Source organism: Leopardus geoffroyi, chromosome E2, assembly GCF_018350155.1.
Source record: "Leopardus geoffroyi isolate Oge1 chromosome E2, O.geoffroyi_Oge1_pat1.0, whole genome shotgun sequence".
NCBI lineage: Eukaryota > Metazoa > Chordata > Mammalia > Carnivora > Felidae > Leopardus > Leopardus geoffroyi.
Genome location: NC_059335.1, coordinates 934,264 through 957,176, shown reverse-complemented (window position 1 = coordinate 957,176; position 22,913 = coordinate 934,264). Strand labels below are relative to the sequence as shown.

The following is a 22,913-nucleotide window of genomic DNA, read 5'->3' as shown; positions in this document are numbered from 1 at the left end:
AAGAATACACCAAAACACTGTTAGAAGTAATTAATGAATTCAGTAAGGTTGTAGAACTAAAAAAAAAAATCAACATACAAAACTAAATTGTATTTATATACACCAATAATAAACTACCTGGGGAAAAAAACTGAGAAACAATCCCACCTAAAATAGCATCAAAAAGAAAACAATATTCAAAATAAATTTAACATAGAAGGTGAAAGATCTGTATCTTGAAAATTTTAAGAAATTGATGAAAAAAATTGAAGACACAAATGGAAAAACATCCTGTGTTCTCAGACTGGAAGAATTAATAGTTAAAATGTCCATTTTACCACAGCAATCTACCCAAAGCAATCTACAGATTTAATGCAATCCATAACAAAATCCAATGACATTTTTCACAGAAATAGAAAAAGAATTGTAAAATTCATATGGAACCACAGAAAACTCCAAATAGCCAAAGCAATCTTGAGAAAAAAGAGCAAAGCTGGAGACATCACACTTCTTGATTTCAAAATATTCCAAAGCTATAGTAATTAAAACAGTATGGTACTAGCATAAAAACAGACCAATGAAACAGAATAGAGAGCCCAGAGATAAACCTTTGCACACATGGGTCAACTAATCTTTGATAAAGACACCAAGTATGCATAACGAGGAAAGGACAGTCTCTTCAATAAATGGATATCCACATGGAAAAAGAAAAAAGACCTCCACCTTGGGTCTTAAAATAAGATGGGAGGCATGGGGAGACTTTGCAAGCCTGCCAGCTGGTTTGAGAAGCCAGACTAGCTGTCGGTGAATGTGGACATTGCGGGCTTTTGTCCACTCCCTACCCCAAGTTCTCCATATGTAATTTGGGTGCCAGCAGCACTGTGATGAGGCCAAGGCTGTGGATATTCCCTACATGGATATTGAGGCACTGAAGAAACTCAACAACAATAAAAAAATCAGTCAAGAAGCTGGCCAAGAACTAGGATGCCTTTTTGCTTTCAGAATCTCTGATCAAGCAGATTCCACAAATCCTGGGCCCAGGCCTGAATAAGGCTGATAAGTTCCCTTCCTTGCTGACCCATAATGAGAACACGTGGCCTATGTGGATGAAGTTCACAATCAAATTCCAGATGAAGAAAATGCTGGGTCGGGCAGTGGCCATTGGCCATGTGAAGATGACAGATGAGGACCTTGTGGACAACATCTACTTAGCTGTCAATTTCCTGTTGTCAGTGCTCAAGAAGAATTGGCAGAACACCTGGGTTTTCCATGTTAAGAGCACCATGGGCAAGCTCCAGTGCCTATCTACACTAAGGCACAGCTTAATAAACCCTAAGGCTACCAAATACAACAAAAACAAAAACACTGGACCTGTATTTTACACCACTCACAAAAATTAACTTGAATTGGATTTTTTTAAAAACTTAAAACATAAGACCTAAAATTATAGAAGTTTTAGAAGAAAACATACAGAAAAAGCTCCTTGACATTTGTGTTGCCAATGATTTTTTGGATAGGACACCAACAGCAAAGGCAACAAAAGCAAAAATAAATAAGTGGAACTGTATCAAACCAAAAACTTCTTCATAGCAATGGAAATAATCAACAAAATGAAAAGACAACCTAAGAAATAAGAGAAAATATCTGCCAAGAGATTAATATCCAGAATATATCAAGAACTCATAAAACTCAACAACAAAACCCAAATAACCCAATTAAAAAGGAGCAAAGGACCTGAATAAACATCTATCCAAAGACATATAAATGGCCCACAGGTACATGAAAAGGTGCTCAACATCACTAACATCAGAAAAATGCAAATCTTAGTTACAATGAAAAATCACCTCACACCTATTAGGATAGCTCTTATCAAAATGCAAGAGAGAACAAGTGTTGGTAAGGAATGTGAAAAAAAGGAAATCATCACAGTTGGTAAGATAAATTGGTACACACATCGGTACAGGATGGAAAAGCTTTCAAAAATTAAAAATAGCAGCACCAGGGGCGCCTGGGTGGCTCAATCCGTTAAGTGTCCAACTTTGGCTAGGTCATGATCTCAAGGTTCATGGGTACGAGCTCTGCATCCAGGCACAGAGCCTGGAGCCTGCTTCAGATTCTGTGTCTCCCTCTCTCTTTGCCCCTCCCTTGCTAGCACACTCTCTCTCAAAAATAAATAAAAACGTTAAAAAAAAATTACAAAAAAAATAGCAGTGCCTGTTTCAGTTAGAAGAGCATGAGACTCTTGATCTCAGGGTTGTGAGTTCAAGCCCCACTTTGGGTATAGAGATTACTTTAAAAAATAAAACCTTAAAAAAACTGAGTATCTCAAAGAGGTATTTGTACTCCTGTATTTATTGCAGCACTGTTCACAACAGCCAAGGTATGAGAACAAGGTAAGTATCTATGGATGAATGGATAAATAAACCCTGGTGTATATCTATACAATGGAGTATTGTTCAGCCATAAAAAAGGAAATCATGCATTTATGACAACATGAATAAACTTGGAGAGCATAATGCAAAGTGAAATAAGTCAGACAGAGAAAGACAAATACTATATGGTATCACTTCTATGTGGAATCAAAAAAAGAAAGGAAGGAAGGAAGGAAGGAAGGAAGGAAACAAAGAGTAGAATGCCAGGGGCTGGAGGCTATGGGAAACAGGGAGATGTTGGTCTGTTACAAACTGATCAAGTTCTGTGAATCTAATATGCACCGCGGTGATTATCATTAATAATGCTGTGTTGTACACTTGAATTCGCTAAGAGAATAGATCTTAAGGGTTCTTATACTCACAAAAAATATGTAAAGTGATGATATGAAATCAATTGTAGTAACCATTTCATAATATACATGAATATCAAGGTCATAACACTATACACTATAAATATAAATATGTACAAAATTATTGGTCAATGATACTTCAATAAAGCTGGCAAACAAGAAAAAGAAAAAAGAAGTCTGAACACTATAAATAGAACCGGGATGGTCTTGAAAGACAGTCCATGGTCCATGTAAATAATGGTCATGATAATGCCTGCAATTCCCAGCACAGGCAAGCACAATGAAATCTCAGATTAAATAAGCAAACAAAACCAAGGACACAGAAGAGCCACGGACCTAGACAGACGAACTGGCCAGGGAGAGGACAAAGAAGATGCCATCCATTAGCCTTACTGCACAACTACTGAAATCAAATCCTTCTTGGAAAAGTTCAGTAGGGACAGTGCTGGGACTGTGGGGAGAGAAGAGGGCAGTGCAAAAACACAGCCCTACCTAGGACAGCAACTATCCAGGAAACGGGGAAAGCCAGCTGTACCTATGGTCTATATGTTGAAAAGGACAGAGAAGGGGCGCCTGGGTGGCGCAGTCGGTTAAGCGTCCGACTTCAGCCAGGTCACGATCTCGCGGTCCGTGAGTTCGAGCCCCACGTCGGGCTCTGGGCTGATGGCTCAGAGCCTGGAGCCTGTTTCCGATTCTGTGTCTCCCTCTCTCTCTGCCCCTCCCCCGTTCATGCTCTGTCTCTCTCTGTCCCAAAAATAAATAAATGTTGAAAAAAAAAAAAATTAAAAAAAAAAAAAAAAAAGAAAAGGACAGAGAAGACCGCGGGGGCAAGAGGGACAAGGAAAAAAAAAAAAGGAAAAGAGGGTTATGGATGGTGAAGTGCAAAACCTAGTCCACATCACCGGGGAGGATCTTACCCAGTGAGGATGTAAGTGCAAAGGTCTCCAGCATCACATCGTGGTACAAGCGTTTCTGAGCCTCATCAAGGAGCTTCCACTCCTCCTGGGAGAAGTACACGGCGACATCCTCAAAGGTCACACCACCCTGTCAAGAACAGGACAGATGAAACCATGAACATTCTTTCTCTGAGAACACAATCCACCTCCTACACATCTACTCCACATCCATCCTCTTCCAGAACTCCCCACCCTAGAGGAGGTACCGGGCCCCAGTGCCACTGACAGCGGTTCTCAGCAACAACAAGCAGCAGTGCACATGATGTCAAGGAAGCTCTGGGACTAGCCCTCAGGGGGCCCCATCCCTCTTACCAAGCATTTCTCCTACATCTCACAGATCATACATACAAGATATGGCCACATGGGCTCATGCTTCACCCCAAGGTCCCCAATCCCAGGGCCGGAGGGCTCTCAGCTCATACTTACTCTTAATGTGTACATCATTCAGTAGACCTCTCTCACATCTACGGATCCCTCAAATGCACTCCCAAGCTGTACCATCTCCCTGCCCCGCACCACAGGCATCTCCCTGGACTCACCCACGTACTGGGCACACCGCATCCAGTGTGCTTGAAAGTTTCAAACATGACCTGGTATAACCCCCGTCCTTTGATGGGATCCCAACGACAAAGAAACCCCAAGTGCTGCTTTGAAGGCCTGCCCATCTCTCTGCCTGGGATCTCTGCTTCAGTATTAGTCACCCAGAGCCACAAGCGAATCTCATGACCCTCTTTTACTTCTGTGCTGCCCTTGCTGTCCCCATAGCAGCAGCAACCCTCCTTTCTCCACTTAACTTTCATTAGAAGTGCATCAAGGGGCACCTGAGTGGCTCAGTCTCTTAAGCGTCCGACTCTTGATTTCAGCTCATATCTCACAGTCATGAGATTGACCCCCATATCGGGCTCTGCGCTGGCATTTCAGAGCCTGCTTGCCATTCTCTCTCTCTGCCCCTGCCCTGCTTGTGCTCTCTCCCAAAATAAATAAACGGAGGAAAAAAAAAAGTGCATCAAAACCCCACTGGTCTCCATGCCAGGCACAGTGACCCTCACAAATGAACAGATTTGCTCCAGACCTTATCCACCAGTAAGACTAAAACACCACAGATGCCATAAAAGCTCACCACAATTCTGGTGAATCTGCACGGTAGCGAATAAACAGGCCTCACTGTCATCCTGACTCAACGACTAGTTCTGCCTCCGCAGCCGTCTCCTGTCCACTCCTCCCAGGGAAGTCTTGGCCACCTGCCAGATGGTCCTCTCTCCCACACTGTCAGCAGGCACCCTCTTCTTTCCAGCCCACCAACAGCACTGCCACCACGCTGCCACCACCTGCGTCTCACCCCTCCTATATGTGATCCAAAGCTCCACCTGGTCCACACAATAGCCAGAACTCTTGGATGTCTCCATCCTGGACCTCTCCCAGATTCCAGACCTGAGTGTCCAGTGGCCCATTTGACGCTTTCACTCAGTTCTCTGAAACTTCTCACACTCTTAACAGGGCCGAAAAACTTAAGACATTCACAGTGAAAATGAGCCCACCGCCAACGTCCCCATCCCAGTTGATGGAACTTCCGTAGCTTCAGCTGCTAGGACCAAACCCTCCCCCCTCTGCTAGGCCAGAACTCTCCCTGGCGTCTAGAGTCCTCACATGAAGGGGCAACCCCTCCGGCCCGCCAGTGCCCCCGCCGCACACCCTCTGTTCCCCGAGGGCAGAGGGCGGACGCCACCCCCCCCCCCCGATTCCTCCCCCTCGGCGCCCCCTGCAGCCCTGCACCAGCCGACCCCTCCCCTGCAGCCCGCTCCCGCACCCCCTCAGGCCGGCGCTCAGACACTGGGACCCCGCCCGCGAGCGCCTCCCGGGCCCGGACACCGGGACCGGGGCCGCAGGGACGCAAGCAAGCGCCCCGCGCTCGGGCCTGAGGGTCGGGGGTCGGGGCGGGGAGAGGAGGGTCCGGGGGACGCGCGTTTACCTCAGCCGGGTCCCTGCGCGCGGCCGCCGCCATCGAACTCTGTGGGCGGAACGGACACCCGGGCGGGCGGTGCCTGTCCCGGCCCCGGCGCGGGGCAGCACGGGCGGCGTCGCCGAGCCGTGAATCCCGGTCGGCGCGCCGCGTACGGCGCCTCCTCCCGCCCTTTCTCGGTCAGTCATCCACAGTCCGAACCCGGAGCTCCGGAATTTGTGTGAAAGAACGTGCCAAAAGGACCAGGATGACGGCCCCGGAAGTCCCGCCCCGAGACGACGCGCACGCACGGAAATGGCCCCTCATTGGCTCCTGACTGCGGCCGCCCAACGCAGGATCTTCTGGGAAACGTAGTAGTAGCACAGGGTCCGCAGTGTCTACCAGCAGGTGGGCCACGCGGCACGCAGGCAAGGCTAGTGACGCATCAGAGTCAGTGGGGAGAAGGGGTTTTTGCTCATTGTTAAACGTGGCTTAGAGACATTATTTTGGCTCTATAAAGCTCAGCCTGCTCCCTGAGGATAAAAATATTATTTTAAATGGGCTCCATGCCCAACATGGGGCTTGAACTCACGACCCTGGGATCGAGAGTGGGATGCTCTACCAAATGAGCCATCCAGGTGCCAGAGATGCCATTTGGATAGAGGATTTGGGCGCATCTCAAATAATATTAATTTTAGGAGCGCCAGGCTGAGCTTCTGGCTGGCTCAGTGGGTTAAGCGGCCCACTCTTGATTTCAGCTCAGGTCATGGTCTCAGGGTGGTGAAATCGAGCCCCACTCCTGGGTCCGCAGTATGTATGGAGCCTACTTGAGATTCTCTCTCCCTCTGCCCCTCCCTGGCTCGCTCACATGTGCTCACTTGCTCTCAATAAACAAACAAATTTTTAAAATGGCATCTGATTCCACACATCATTAAAATATAAAAGAGTTCACACATAGCTGGAAACATTACGGTATTGCTCCTCAAATGTATATGGCCTGAAGCATTACTCAGTTTTGTGTGTGTGTTTGTCAGGAAGAAGAAAAAAGACTCCACACAGGGCCATCACAGAAAAGCAAGAAAAGGCATATTACACCACCCTGACACAGGTGGACAAAGAGGAATTGTTCTGGCTCCCACAGAAAACTTCTCCCTTACCTGTATCATAAGTGATTTTGAGAAGTGGAAGCAAAAATCAACAGAAGTGGAAGTAAAATTGTAAAAGCTCTATACTAAACCCTCTATATTTTGTAAAAGCTAATGTATAATTGTGTAGCCTTACTTTTCAAAAAAAAATTTTTAAGTAATCTGTACACCCAAGGTGGGGCTGGAACCACAGCCTCGTGAGATCAAGAGTTACATGCTCCACTGACTGAGCCAGCCAGGGCAGGTGTAGCCTTTTTAGAATTGTGACAATTGTGTCCCCTAACTGTATCTTTTTGGATGTCCAGCTTATTTATTTTTTTTTGGTGAGAAGAACACATTAAATGACAATTGTGGTAGCCTACTAGGACTGTCATAACAAAACAGTATGGACTGAAGCAGCTTGAACAGAAATTTATTTTCTCAGCGCTCTGGATGCTGGAAGTTGAAGATGAAGGTTTCTCCTAAGGCCTCTCTCCTTGGCTTGTGGATGGCCATCTTGCTGTGCCCTCACAGGGCCTTTTCCTCTCTGTGACCATACTCCTGGTGTCTATTCTTATAAAGAAATCAGTCCTAATGAAGTAGTGCCCCATCCTTATGATGTCATTTTACCTTAATTGCCTCTATGAGTGCTCTTTCTCCAAATACATATTCTGGCTTAGGATTTCAAATATTAATATTACATTAATAAACGTTTTAGTGGTAACGAAAGGTAAATGGCTTACTAATGATATGTAATAAAGAGAAAAAGAGCAACTTTTTGAAAGTATCATCCAGGTGCCAATGGCTCACAATAATTACTAAAATTGACTTTTATAAAAACAATTTCCAAAAGCTTCATACTAAGTACTGTAAATGCACTTATAAGAACTATTTAAAACAAAAAGCTTTCAATTAAAACAAATATTAAAAGGTGCTAAAATGTAAAGTTTAATACATTTATTTGGATACTTAAAATGTTATCATTGGGGCGCCTGGGTGGCGCAGTCGGTTGGGCGTCCGACTTCAGCCAGGTCACGATCTCGCGGTCCGTGAGTTCGAGCCCCGTGTCGGGCTCTGGGCTGATGGCTCGGAGCCTGGAGCCTGTTTCCGATTCTGTGTCTCCCTCTCTCTCTGCCCCTCCCCCGTTCATGCTCTGTCTCTCTCTGTCCCAAAAATAAATAAACGTTGAAAAAAAAAATTAAAATGTTATCATTAACAATACTATTGATCCCATCTGATTAATCCCTCACAAACCCATTATTTCCCTTACCCAAAGTTCTATCATTCTTACAGTTCAGGTGTCCTCTGATACCTCGTAGACAAAGCCTCACCCACTTTCTATGCTGCTTTTCTCACCACAGTCCCCATCATACCTTGTACTAAACACCCATTGATCTTCCTTCAGTCTTTTGAATTCCATGTGCCTTTCCATCTCAGAGCATTCCCAGGTCTTTTTTTCTCCAATTGAAACACCCCCTCCCCTGCCACTATGCTTTGTTAATTAGAATCTTTTAAATGTCAGCATAAATTTCTAATCAGAAGTGGTTTTATACTCTCAACTCCTATATTCTGAACATTCCCACTGTTAGATCATAAAATTACCTGAGCCTCTAGTGAACTACATCATACAATTTTAGAAAATTACTTTTGAATGAGTGGCATTCATGTTTTCCACAATATAAGCAATATAGAACAGAGTTTTGATCTTTGTTATTCACCTTTGAGTCAAAGTTTCTCAGATTAAATGACATAAAATCTGAGCCTACAAACATGTAAAGTTTATTTAAAGAAATGGTGAGATGTCCTAGAGAGAACTTAGAGCCCAGAAACTACACTTGGAACATATGTTTTTCTTGCCGAGCCGGCAAAGTATAACTGAGAGACCTGGGTGTCACTACCAACGAGCACAAAGGGATGAATGTCAGGGAGCCTGAAGAAATCAGTGGAGAGCTATTCATCAGACCATGGTGTACGTTCATATTCTGAAAGATAAAAGAGAACAAAAGGTGACAAACGTATTCACCAGGATGAGAATGGTGAATGTGGCTTTTGTCTCACCAGGATAAGAATGCTGCTTACGAGAAAGTCTAGGGGAAAGGCGGTTCCTGTGACTGTATTGGATTCTCCACTTGTGTCTGCGCCAAAGTCCCTTGGAGCCACTTGGTAGACCATGAAGTGAGAACATACAATGTGAATGACGAACAACATGAATTCATGTACTGGGACTATGTATCTTTCTGGAATGCCTGCATAACAGTTTCCATGAATTATTTTTTTTTCTGGAGTTGTTTTTCCTTTTTATTGCTCCCGTCTATTCATGGCAAGAAAGGAATTTAGCAGGAGTTACAGGGCCCACCAGAGGAAAGAGCAGAGTCCAAGGCACTTTGGAGACATCGTTCTTAGCTCCACCCACCTCAGAATCCTGGGGCAAAGTGTATTGGCCTAGAAGTCACTTGAGAGAATGTAGTGCTGAGACAGATCCTTCTGCCCCTCTGTGAAAATAAAGGACAAGTTTATGTCCAACGTCACCTAGAAAATATTTCCTTCCAAAGCCACCAGTGTCTGAAGGTACTCTTTAGAGAGAAGCTGTAAGGAGTTGGCAAAGACAAGTTGTTTAAATCTCTTAAAATAACTATGTTGGGGGTGCCTGGCTGACTCAGTTAGAAGATCATGTAACTCTTGATCTTTGGGTTGTGAATTTGAGTTCCATGTTGGGTGTAGAGATTACTTAAATAAAAACTTAAACTAACTTCGTTGGACACCTTAAAACAATTATACTTCACTCTTCCATCCAGTACATTTCCTGCTTCTACCATTTCTCACTCACACCCTTTACAACTCAACTTTTTAAGAGTGTTTTTTGGGGCACCTGGGTGGCTCAGTCGGTTAAGCATCAGACTTTGGCTCAGGTCATGATCTCACAGCCCATGAGTTGGAGCCCGAGGTCGGGCTGTGTGCTGACAGCTCAGAGCCTGAAGCCTGCTTCAGATTCTGTGTCTCCCCCTCTCTCTCTGCCTCTCTCCTGCTCATGCTCTGTCTCTCTCTGTCTCTCAAAAATAAATAAACTAGGGGCGCCTGGGTGGCGCAGTCGGTTAAGCGTCCGACTTCAGCCAGGTCACGATCTCGCGGTCCGGGAGTTCGAGCCCCGCGTCGGGCTCTGGGCTGATGGCTCAGAGCCTGGAGCCTGTTTCCGATTCTGTGTCTCCCTCTCTCTCTGCCCCTCCCCCGTTCATGCTCTGTCTCTCTCTGTCCCAAAAATAAATAAACGTCGAAAAAAAAAATTAAAATAAATAAATAAATAAATAAATAAATAAACTAAAAGAATTAAAAAGTTAAAAAAATTTAAAAAAAAAACTATTTGAGAGAAACAGCCAGCCTATAACATATCTAAAATGCCTGGAAAACACCAGGTAAAAACGACAGGCAAGACAAGGTCTAATCATTGAGAGAAGACAGCTAAGACGGCAGATGTGTTTACTGGGATGTGTTTTTGGTCAACCCAAGTGTTTCACCTAAAAATATATTACTTTAGGGGCGCCTGGGTGGCGCAGTCGGTTGAGCGTCCGACTTCAGCCAGGTCACGATCTCGCGGTCCGGGAGTTCGAGCCCCGCGTCGGGCTCTGGGCTGATGGCTCAGAGCCTGGAGCCTGTTTCCAATTCTGTGTCTCCCTCTCTCTCTGCCCCTCCCCCGTTCATGCTCCGTCTCTCTCTGTCCCAAAAATAAATAAACGTTGAAAAAAAAAATTAAAAAAAAATATTACTTTAAATTTCTGTTATTTGTGCATCATTGCAGCCTGCTAGAAGATGAAAATAAAGAAGTAGGAAAGATTTCACATTCTTACAAATGAACAGGGACAAGGTAGGTATACTTTTATTGACTGCTTCAATAGGTACATGTTAAGCATGCAATGTGTGTCACACCCTATTCTTGTATATGAGAAGTAAGAGGAAGAAAATGTCTGGCAAAGAACCTGCCTCTATTAAGCCAATGTTACCATCAGGAAAGATAAACTTCAAACAAAACAAATAGCTAAAATATGCAATATATTTTCAGATGAGAAGGGCACAGTCAGGGATTCCACAGACAGAGGAAATTCTGTCTCTAGACTGGCTTCAGACTAGCGCTGAACATCCACTATTCCCTGGATCTCCAGTTTAGATCTCAGATCTAAGATCTTAGACTTTTCCAGCCTCCACATTTTTGTGAACCAGTTCCTTTAAAATCTCTCTCCTTTCTCTCTCGTGTCTCCATTAAGCCAATATTACCGAGGAAAAAACGAATATGACGTTTCTCTCTCTCTCTCTCTTTCTCTCTCTCTCTCTCTCTCTCTCTCGGTTCTGTTGCTCTGGAGAGCCCGATGAATGAATAGTCTTTGAAAACTTTCTGTGATCAGTTACAAAACTGCACACCCCATGTACTTTATTACTGGTCCTGGGGAGCTGGGTGCACATTATTTCATCTGTATTTTATGTCTATAGCAAATTTCTGGGATCAGCACAAAGAAAGTGTTACTGAACCCAAGTTTGGCTGGCAGTCGCCTGAAAGATCATTACTCAAGAGACCAATTTTAATTGGAAAGGAATTTGAACTTTATATACAAGGCCGGCAACCTGGGGAGAAGAGGACTCTTGTCCAAACGCCAACTCTGAGGTTTCTACCTGGCCCAGGGGTTGGTAAAGGGGTTTGGGACAGCTACTCAGCAAAGGGAGTGCCGTGACCTGCCACATTTCTTGGTCACGGGCAAACTCGGTGGTGCCAGTTATAGATGTTGTCTCGGTGCTTGGTAGTTGTGCGGCGGGGTCCTGGTTATGTGCTGTGCAGGAGGACTCTGTTCTTTCTGCAAAGGAGGGCAAGAAGGGAGGATACAAGGGAGGGCAAGATACAAAAAGGGAGGTGAGGAAAAACATTTCTGTGACCTAAAAAAAAAAAAAAAAGTTTTTCTACAAAAAAAAAAGAGAAAAGAAAATTGCTAGGCTAATCAGAAAGCCGAGGTGGCTTCAAACAGATCTGCTGGCCTCTGTGGCCTGGGAAAGTTCTAGTTCCTCACACCTCAAGACAGGTGGTCTGCAAATCTCAAAGAGAGTATAAATGAGCTGTTATAGATCAAGGACCTCAGGTCAGCAAGTAAGGAGCGTGTCAACTAGAAGCAAGTTAACCTTGAAAACCAGCCGGAGTGCTGTCACAAGTGTGTTCTCACTCAGAATAAACACCTCATTGGATAAGAGAAAGAACAAGTGAAAGATCACCGAGTGCAGAGGCCAGGAATCACAAAGGTGTATGACGGTGTCAAGGCCCAAGTGTTTCTCTGGCACTTATATGGCCCCTGGATATCAGCACCTGCTCCAGATCTGCAAGGATTTCTAAAGCAGCTGCCCCACTCATCCTCTGAGCAGTGACAACTTGGTCTGATCTGACCTCTAGAATTTAAGACACAGAGCTGTGAGGTGGGGAGTCTCCTGTTACTTCTCCTGAAAATAAGATGTGCCAAGTTAGTCCCTAAGTGTCCTTCTACAGAAACTATGTGATAAAAGACAGGACACAGGCTTGATTTTTTTCACAAATGACTATAGTTCTTAGTAGGAGTGAGACAGATAACCACAACTGGTCCAGGACTCAAAGATCTTTTGTGATCTCTTTATGTACCCAAATCTTGTGGTTCTGACTCCCACTTACATGTTACATCTGATTATTATTTAAATTCATTTCATACTTTTTCTTTATTACAATTCCTTTATAATTTTCTATTATTTGTATTTATTGATTAATTTCACGCGCACGTGCGCGCACACACAACACACTTTGTTTGTTCTAGTTTATTACTGTTTTCCTTACTATTTTTTCAATATGTATACAACCTTTTTGTTTAGAAAATTTTGAGATTTATGTGCATACACATACAATACCTAGTATTTCCTCTTTCTCCTACTTGACGCCCTATCTCCTATAACGCAAGAGTTAAGTTCTGTCATCAATTGTTGTGCATCCCTCCAGAAATACTTATTTGTTAGCATACATTCGCGGTAACTAACCTGTAGTTTACCAAACATCTGACGGTCCCTGAAGTCTAATTCCAATTAATAATTTACTGTTATTTAATAACTTATGGACTATTAATGTAAACAAATAAAATATTATTATGGATTTGAAGTAAGTGATGCTGTGATGAATCCTAATTTGAATTCTCTGGGAGAATCTCAAATTTGGATGGTTTAGGTGTCGTTAACTTAATGTAGCTAATAAAACTGTTTTTTTTTTTTAACATAAATGTGAACAGATACTTCACCAAAGAAGACAGATGGATGGCAAGCGAGCATATGAAAAGATGCTCAACATCATTTTATTATTAGAAATTGCAAAATAAAACAATGAGATATAACTAAACATCTAATAGAAATGGCCAAAATCCAGAACACTGATGACAACAAATGCTCACAAGAATACAGAGCAATAGAAACTCTCATTCATTACTGGTAGGGATGCAAAGTGGTACAGCCACTTTGGAAGATGGTTTGGTGGTTTCTTACAGAACTAATCACACTCTTATCATACAATCTGGCATTGTGCCCCTTGGTATTTACCCAAAGCAGTTGAAAATGTATGTCCACATAAAAACCTGAAGATGGACATTTTTAGCTGTTTTATCCGTAACTGCCCAAACTAGGAAGCAACCAAGGTGTTCTTCAATAGGTGAATGGATAAATTATGTCCTATCCAGACAATGGGATATTATTCAGCACTAAAAAGAAGTTATCAAGGGGCACCTGGATGGCTCAGTTGGATAACATCAGATTTTTGACTTCAGCTCAGGTCACGATCTCATGGTTCGTGAGATTGGGCCCCACATCGGGCTCTGCGCTGACAGTGCGGAGTCTACTTGGGATTCTCCCTCCATCTCTCTCTGCCCCTCCCTTGCTCATGCACATGTGCTCTCTTGCACTCTCTCTCAAAATAAATATATTTTTTAAATTATTTAAAAAAAGAAGTTATCAAGTCATGAAAAGGCATATTACTACGTGGAAGAAACCAATCTGAAAAGGGTACATACTGTAGGATTGCGAGTATATGACATTCTGGAAAAGGTCGAACTATGGAGATAGTAAAAATCCACAGAATGCACAACACTAAGTGTGAACCCTAATGTTAACTGTGGACTTTGAGTGAAAATGATGTGTCAGTGCAGATTCACAGATTGTGAACAAACATATCACTCTGACGTGGGATGTTGATAGCAGGAAGTGTGTGCTTTTGTGGGGGAAGGCGTATACGGGATACCTCTGTAGCTTCCACTAATTTTGCTGTGAACTTAAAACTGCCCTAAAATCATAAAGTCTAATTTAAAAAATAATAATCTGGGGCGCCTGGGTGGCTCAGTCGGTTAAGCGTCCGACTTCAGCTCAGGTCACGATCTCACAGTCCAGGAGTTCGAGCCCCATGTTGGGCTCTGGGCTGATGGCTCAGAGCCTGGAGCCTGTTTCCGATTCTGTGTCTCCCTCTCTCTCTGCCCCTCCCCTGTTCATGCTCTGTCTCTGTCTCAAAAATAAATAAAATGTTAAAAAAATTTTTTTTAAATAATAATCTGGATTTGATGACCTGCTTAACAAGTAAAAAACTGATCATAAATACAAAATAACAGCTAACTTAGTGGGGTCTTCTCTTCTCCAGTATGCAAGCTCTACCCACATGGCTGACCTTACTCCTTTCACTGACCTCTCCTCCCAACGTAGAAAGCATATAAATTATTGATTCTTGCTTAGGAAAAATGATGAGAAACGGAGTAACAGAAAGAGACTTCAATGTAATATTCTCAAAATTGAAGGCTAAATAATGCAATATAAGGATGAATGGTGCCCTAGAAAATAATGATTTTAGCAAATAGAGGAAAAATATTTTTATCTGTATTTAATTATTGAAATAATGACATTTTAACAATAACTTTAAATTTTCAGACATCTACAAAAGAGAAAGGTTAATAAAATGAACCATGTGAACCCATAACAGTTTCACAGAACCTACCCACTGCCAAACTCATTTCACTTATAAACCCACCCAACTTCCCTCCAAAGCCAATTCATGTTAAGGGTAATTTAAGAAGCCATATAATTGTGCCTCTAAACACTTATGTGAATATTTATAAAATAATGTTTTTTATAAAAGAATATTTCATTTAACATAAAGTATTTTTATTACATGTAAATTAAATAATAGTTGCTTAAAATCATCAATTACCAAGTCAATATTCAATTGTGATGTGTTGATTAAATATTTAGAGTTGTTTGTTGGAATCAGCACTCAAATATTTTTCTGACCATTGTATCATATTTATATGTTCTCTAGATTTTATTATATTCTACAGATATCCTATCCCTTTTATCTTAACATATTACATTTTATGAAAGGGTTCATATATCTTATAGAATTTCACATATATTAATTTGGCTTACTGCTTACTCATAATGTATTTTAATATAATCTTCGATGCCCCGTTGTTCCTTTAAACAGTCACTTAAAATCAATGGGCGGGATCAAAATTAGATTTGGTACTTGGGTAGAATTATTCATATGGGGCCATTGCCATTGCTACTTTTCTCTATATGACATTCCAAAAAACATACTATCTCCTTATCTCTATTTTCATCAAGTCAGTATCAATATATTCAGTAAGTTCTTACTTAGGAGCCAATCAGCTCCTAATGACACTCAAGAGAAACAAACAAACAAAATTTTCCTTCCATTCTTAGAAAAATACAGCTACCTGCACAAAATATTATGACACCTTCTTCCTCTTCTTTTTCACCTAACAGTATGTTCCAGAGCTGTAGCAGTTGGGAGAACTTCCTCCAAAGCTAATGCTCCATCTTGGTATCCGTCATGATTTATTCAATCTTCCATTGACAGACATCAAATTAGTTTCAATCTTTGGTAGTATTAAAAAACCCTCCAGGGGCGCCTGGGTGGCGCAGTCGGTTAGGCGTCCGACTTCAGCCAGGTCACGATCTCGCGGTCCGTGGGTTCGAGCCCCGCGTCGGGCTCTGGGCTGATGGCTCGGAGCCTGGAGCCTGTTTCCGATTCTGTGTCTCCCGCTCTCTCTGCCCCTCCCCCATTCATGCTCTGTCTCTCTCTGTCCCAAAAATAAATAAAAAACATTGAAAAAAAAAAATTAAAAAAAAAAAAAAAAAACCCTCCAAAAATTAAATGTGTGTGTGTGAAAGACCTGATGTTAATGTTTATGTTATATTGAGCTGGAAAAGTCGGTTACATGAAAAATGACTTCTGAGTGTAAAGATAATAAGCCTTATTTATTTATCAAACTCACAACCCTGACATCAAGAGTCACATGCTCCACCAACTTCCAGGTGCCCCAATCCAATTTTATTTTAAAGTTTACATATTTCTCTGATTCAAGGAAAATCAAACCGCCCAAGTCCTCTAAATTGATAAAATGGTTTCTACTAAACTTTGGATATTATCTTCCTCAACCATACTGAATGTGGGATCCTTATATTATCTTTATAATTTTACTTTTCTCACAGCGCAGAAGGTGTTATTGACAGACTTGAATTTCAACCAACTTATCTTTAAACTCAATAAAGCTTCCCTCTAATGAGATTTCTCAGCCAATGACAGCTTTTGGAAGGAAATGTTTTCTGGAATGATGTTGGATATTACCTTGTCTTTATTTTCACACAAGGGGCAGGTTTTTCTCAGCATTGCCTCCTTTCTGAGTGGCTTTCAGAACCTTAAGCTTTGCCATAATACTTTGCAGTGGATGGAGCTTAGAATGATGTCTCCAAAGTGTCACTGGTTTCTTCTCCTGCAGCCTGCATCTGCATTAAGTAACTTTACTGCTATGAAAGTAAATGGCCCCAAAATAAATAAAAACTACTAAAAAAATATATAGTAGTATTCATTGGATATTCTAGAAATATCACCTCACTGCATGTATGCATGTTGTCATCCACTGACATTGTGTGCTCTGGCCTCATCTACCAAGTGGCTCCATGTCCTTGTCCTGATCGGGTACAAGCAACAAGCCCACCATGTTCACAGCCACGGCCTTTCCCCCAGACCTTCCTGTGAAACCAAAGCCCCAAACTCTATTCTCATCTCAGTGAGACAAGAGCCATGTCTCATCCTAATGAATATGTCAGTCGCCTTTTACTTTCTTCTTTTATCACGCTTCATCTTTTTGAATAACCCTGATTATGAACCTACAACATAGTCTGATGAACACCTCTACACTGGTCTCCTCAGCCTCCCCAACATTCATCCCTTCATGCTTTCTGACAGTGACATGTGGGTGTCTCAGTCCTGCTTTACCTGCTGGGCAAGAAAAACAAATGTTCCAAGTATAGTCTCTAGGCTTTAAGTTCCCTCTAGAACATCTCATTATTTATCTAATCAACTTTATATATTTGTAAGCTCACATTTCATGTCATTTAGTCTTCCAGGATATTTTTATTCAAAATTCAGTAACAGTGATAGTAAGTCTGCTTCATCTTGCGTATAGTGTAGACAACTATAAGCTACATCTTCAAAGGTCACACTGCCCTGCATGATGACAGATAAAACTACATTCTACTTCTGAGAAGCCACAATCCTTTCCCCCGCACATCTCCCTATGACCATCCATCTCCCAAGCTTCCCAACTTAGAGGAGAAATCAGGCCCTGGTACCACTGGTGTTATTGTCTCCTCATGGTCCCATTGGCCACTGGGTTCAACCACCAGCAATAAAAGACAGGCAGAAAAATATATATCTGAGCTGTGGGCCTGGCACGCAGGGATCCACAACCTCCTGACAAGCAATTCCCCTGGTATGGTCATTGTCATGTAATTAGCAACGCAGGGCCCCGGGATCATCTGACATGTTCCCTCTCCAAACCCACATCTTTCTTTAGGCTGCACATCCCTTAGTGCCCGTAACCCACAGTCAAATTACTGTGGCTGCCACCGCCTCACTGTCCCACTCCAAAGACAGCTCCCTGACCTGCCCAGGAGTTACCTATATTTAAACTGCTTCCTCCTCACCCCACCCTCAGATTATGGTGATGGCTGAACACATAACACCTAAGACTGGACAGATGTGACTGACAGCAGTTTATCACAAATTCACCCCTCTGAGTACAGGATACTACTCACCATAAAGGCCCACATGGGGGCTGCATTCTGGAAAAAAGTGAGAAAATAGGGGCTGTGAGATGCTATCCTTGTAGGATGAAAAGGTTGGGAGCCCTCTGAATCCCATAGGCTGTGACTGGCTTGTGTGAATAAGTCTGTGGGCTGGGAGGGGACTGAAACCTGCTACAAAGAGAGGAGCAGGAACCGTGCCCTGTTCCCTTTATGAAAAGGCTTGTTAGGCTAGGAGACATTATCCCATGAAGCAATGTGGGAAGGAGAATTTGCACTCAGGCCATCTGAGAGCACTAGGTACCTCCACACGTCAAGGAAGCATATCATACAGGGTTTAGGCCTTATGCCACAATTTGGCACACAGCACCCACAATTCAAGTGGCAAATTCAAACAGGATCCTGTAAGACCACTAACCTCATACGGGTCCCAACAGCAGTGCTATTCCAAATCATTTTATGGCTCTGATCATCCTGTGGCTCTGATCCCTGCCTGACTTAGACACACAGAACCATGGGCAGATCTCACATATCCATAGGCCCATCCTATTTCCTTGATGCACTTGCTATCACCTCAGCAAATAAAAATTTTCTCTGTCCCCCTAACCTTCGAGACCAACTCCATTGATTGCCCACCCCAGGCCTAGTGATTCTCACAGGTGACCCTATTTTCCCTGACCAGGCTGAATGAAACACATCAGGCCCCACCAAAGTCCTCACAAAATCTTGCTAAGTCTAAAAAGTGGCTAACAAATACCAGTTCTGGCCTGGGCGTCATCTTTTGTCCCCTACCTCTCGTCTCTGCATCCACTGCAAATCCACTCTTCCCTTGGAAGCTCTGGCCATCTACAGACTATTCTGTCTGATACACCAAACCTCATGTCTACTTACCTGCATCTGTGCAGCCCGAAACCGTCACCCAGGTATCCAAGCAAGAGACCCAGTCCTGGACCTCACCCTCCACACCTGGCCCCCAAATAGTTTTGCCACCACGACCTCAAGTTTGCCTAATTACGACCCACCGCTCAGTCCTCTAGTTTCCACATTTTGGATGTTTCTAACCTGAATCCCTCCCCAGATTTCCCGACCTGTAAGCTGTTCATTTGATGCCTCCAGTCACTGATTTTTGAAACACCTCAGACTCTTCACATGGTCAAAACAAAGCTCCTGATATCCTCGGTGAATACCAACTTGCTCATCTGAATGTGCCACCAGCTAGATCCCAAGACCTTCCCTTTACTTCTCACCTGCTTGTATCCACCGACCTTTGTCCCACATTTTTCTTAGGCTCTTCTTTCCAGCTTATCTCCTAACTCAGGCCAAAGACCCGAGAGGCAGAGCGTCCCATGATGGAAACCAAAACTACCCCTCGAGCTATCACGACTGCCTGGAGGAAGAGCTCTTGCGGCCCAGACCAGTTGGAGCTTAACCCCTAACTCACACCAGCACAGATGGATCATGGAGTGACCAAGAGTTACCTTTAACTCACTACAATGTTGAAAATCACGCCCAGAGGTGGAGGCTTAACTGCAAACAAAACACCCAATGTATGAAGAAGCATGTTCTGTCAACTGCGCCTGCGTGCCCAATTCCTTGTATTTCCCCACCCCTACATGCTTACACGTCACTCCTTTTCCGCCCTAGGTCCTTTAAAATTCCCTATTTTTCAGAGAGCCAGTCTAACACCTTTGTTGTGACTGTGTTTCCATTCAGTTACAGCTGTTGCTCCAATAAAGCTTTGTCTGTATTTTTAGATCGTGGGTCCAGGTTCATTTCTACTCTCACTGGGTCCAAGGACTGGAGTTCGGTAACACATTGATGCAGCTTCCCTTCCTACAGCTGCTAAGACCAAAATCTTTGAGGTCATCACTGATTAGCTCTTTCATTTTCTCACTGTCCACATCAGAAAGTCTAGTTGCCCCTTTTAAAAACACACAGGGGCACCTGGGTGGTCCAGTCAGTTAAGTGTCCGACTTCAGCTCAGGTCATGATCTCGCGGCTTGTGGGTTCGAGCCCCATGTCAGGCTCTGTGCTGACAGTTCAGAGCCTGGAGCCTGCTTCAGATTCTGTGTGTGTGTCTCTCTCTCTCTGCCCCTCCCCCGCCTAGGCTCTGTCTCTCTCTGTCTCTCAAAAATAAATACAAAAAAAAATTTATTTTAATAAATAAATACAAAATAAAAAATAAATAAAGACACACAGGGCACTTGGGTGGCTCAGTCTGTTAAGCGACCAACTTTGGCTCAGGTCATGATCTCATGGTTCATGAATTCAAGCCCCGTGTTGGGCTCTGTGCTGACAGCTCAGAGTCTGGAACCTGCTTCAGATTCTGTGTCTCCCTCACTCTCTGCCCCTCTCCTGCTCGTGCTCTGCCTCTCTCTCTCTTTCAAAAATAAAACATTAATAAAAAAATTTTTTTTAACCCACAGCCAGAATACAACCATCTCCTAAGCAACAACCCTGGTCCATTACCCCTCACCTGGACTATAGCAGTAGCCACCACAATGATTGTCCTTCTTGCTCCCTCAAGCTCATAGTCTGTTTTCCACTCTGAAGCCAGATGAAGTCTTCTAAGACCTTGGTAACATCACCTCCTTCCTGTGATCAAAACCTCTCGTTACTTCTAGAACACACAGCCAGAAGCTCAGGCAGTCACTCTTGTCATGACACCTATCCACTTGCTATTTATTCCTACTTGAAAGAAACGGAGACCTGTGGTTTTGAACATTCCTGACTTTAGTTTTACCTCTAGGCACTTGCACATCTTGGTACCCAGTCCTGGGTTAACCTTCCACACCTGCTTAAAACGGTCGCCATTAAAGGGAACATCCACATATAACCCCTGACATGGACTTAGGACCTCAGCCAGCTGACCTCAGGCTGGCTTCTATTTTTTGTGCCTGAGTACTCAGTTTTGCCTTTTACCAGGTGTGACCTTGAACAAAGACTCAACCTCCCAGGGCCACAAGGTCTTCACCACCGCTCACCCCCCACCCCTTACGGAGATCGTGTCCCTCCTTTGGCCAAAACTTGGCGTCTAGAGTCCTCATGTGAAACGACAACCCTCCAGCCCGCCAGTCCCCCCGTGACTCCGCGGCACTTATGTTCCCCGAGGGCAGAAGGAGGACCCCACACTCCCGAATCCTCCCCCTCAGGTCCCCCTGCAGCCCTGCACCAGCCGGCCCCTTCCTTGCAGCCCACTCCCACACCCCGTGACGCCAGCGCTCAGACACTGGGCCCCCGCCCACGAGCACCTCCCCGGGGCCGGACACTGGGGCCTGGGCTGCAGAGACCCGAGCAGGTGCCCCGCGCTCTGGCCTGGAGGGGCGGAGGCGGGGGCCCGGGGGCCGCGCGTTTACCTCAGCCGGGTCCCTGGGCGCGGCCACCGCCATCGGACTGTGGGCGGAGTGAAGTGATGACAGCTGAGTGAACACGACGGTCACGGGCACAGAAGTCTCCAGGCCGGTCTCGCTGGCGACGAGGTCCCCGCCCCCAGACTCGCCTCCGTACGGCGGGACAAAGCCTCCTTTCTCGCCGCGGCCCGGCCCTCCGGAACGTCTCACAAGGCGAAGACACCTGCAGACAGCCAAAACGATGGCCACAGACTGGACACAGGAAGCCCCGCCCCGACCCTTTGTGCTCAAACGGAAACACCTCTTTTCTAAGCCTTCATTGGCTCAGCGATGCCGTCCTTAACGCTGGGCGTTCTGGGAAATTTAGTTCCCACAGATTCCCAAGGCCTAGGAAAGAGGGCTCTCCACCTGACTCCAGGAGAAAAGGCCAAGATTTACTGAGAGGGCCTCTGGGAATGGAAGGCCCTTGTTCAAGGGTAGGGGTTCGGCGGTCCTTCTTTAAGGAGGCCATGTGCGGATATCTGGAGACTAATCACCCTGGTGTCCAAGCCATGAATTAGAATAACAAATCTTTGCCAAGAGGCTATGGGCAGCGATGCAAATTTGCCCAACACTGAGGTGCCATTTCCTCCCATACTGTTCCCTTAGAGGCACACAGAGTTCGGGAATCGACAAAAATTGTAATGCTTGCAAAGCCCAAATCTATTATAAACCACTGCATAGTAGCTAGAAACCCCAAATTTAGAGAGTATTTTAAAAATAAGGTCTTTCTTATGGTACAAACCAAAGCAATATGTGATCGGCAGTCCCCAAGTTGGAGACTTGGGAGTGGGAAAAATTAATTGCAAGTATCGCGTGAGACAAACGTACCTGAAAAAGGTAGCTCTTGGCAAGCTGCCAGTAGAATTCATTTGCTTTCCTCTGGGACAACACTAGGTGAGGTCCATGCCAACTAATCAGAGAGAAGGGGATATGGACCTTCTAAGGGCTCAGGCTACTACTACTTTTCTCCAATACATGGCAGAACAGATGCCAGCTTCCCGGAGGGGAACCTCCCAGGTAGTTGAAATGAAGTGGCTTTGGCCACAGAAACTGGCAGTGACATGAATCTGGAAAGAGCCCTGGGCTGGTTAGAAAGTGCAACATAGCCACATACGCTTCCCACATAAATGAAATTTATGGGGCATCTTCCCTTTATGGAGGTTCAGATGTATGAGATTCAAAGCAGACAGATGGATACTCACAGAGGCTTTGATCCATTTTTGTTATACTGAACAAGGAAATTTCACATTTCCTCCAAACTATGGTCTTTCTCTAGTGTGAACTCTCCATTGATAATTGAAGGTGAGGCTATCGCCAGAAGATGTCCTATATTCACTATACGGTAAGGATTTTCTTTAGTGTAGACACCCTGATTCTGAGCAAGTGTGTCGGTGTAGCTGAAGGCTGTCTTGCGTTCTTCCCAGTTTTAATGACTTTTTCTACCAACCCACACTTGATGGTTTTGTTTGCTCTCTCCCTAGTATAAGTGCCCTACTTATAAAAATAGTCCAAGGTGGCCAGGAAGTCCTTCGTCACCTCCCCACGGGTAAAGGGCTTCCTTAACACATGGAACTTGCATCTCTTCACACATGAGGCCCTTTCCATGTTTCTTCT

At 44.1% G+C, this 22,913-nt stretch overlaps 1 protein-coding gene and 1 pseudogene across 2 annotated transcripts in view; one reads left to right on the top strand and one right to left on the bottom strand.

Annotated features, from left to right (window-relative positions):
* Positions 1 to 21,537, bottom strand: part of LOC123577861 (zinc finger protein 256-like) — a 29,094-nt gene extending 7,557 nt beyond the window's left edge. Inside the window, exons 1-2 of one of the 2 annotated variants that reach the window (XM_045440174.1) lie at positions 21,264 to 21,537; positions 3,679 to 3,805 (exon numbers count right to left, since the gene is read on the bottom strand). In XM_045440174.1, coding sequence (XP_045296130.1) covers positions 3,679 to 3,805; positions 21,264 to 21,296 — 160 coding nt within the window. In that variant the 5' untranslated portion in view covers positions 21,297 to 21,537. Of the gene's footprint in view, positions 1 to 3,678; positions 3,806 to 5,686; positions 6,268 to 21,263 lie in introns of those variants that run through there. The other variant, XM_045440173.1, reaches the window with a different exon arrangement.
* Positions 598 to 1,379, top strand: LOC123578329 (annotated as a pseudogene).
* Positions 21,538 to 22,913: the final 1,376 nt, after the last annotated feature.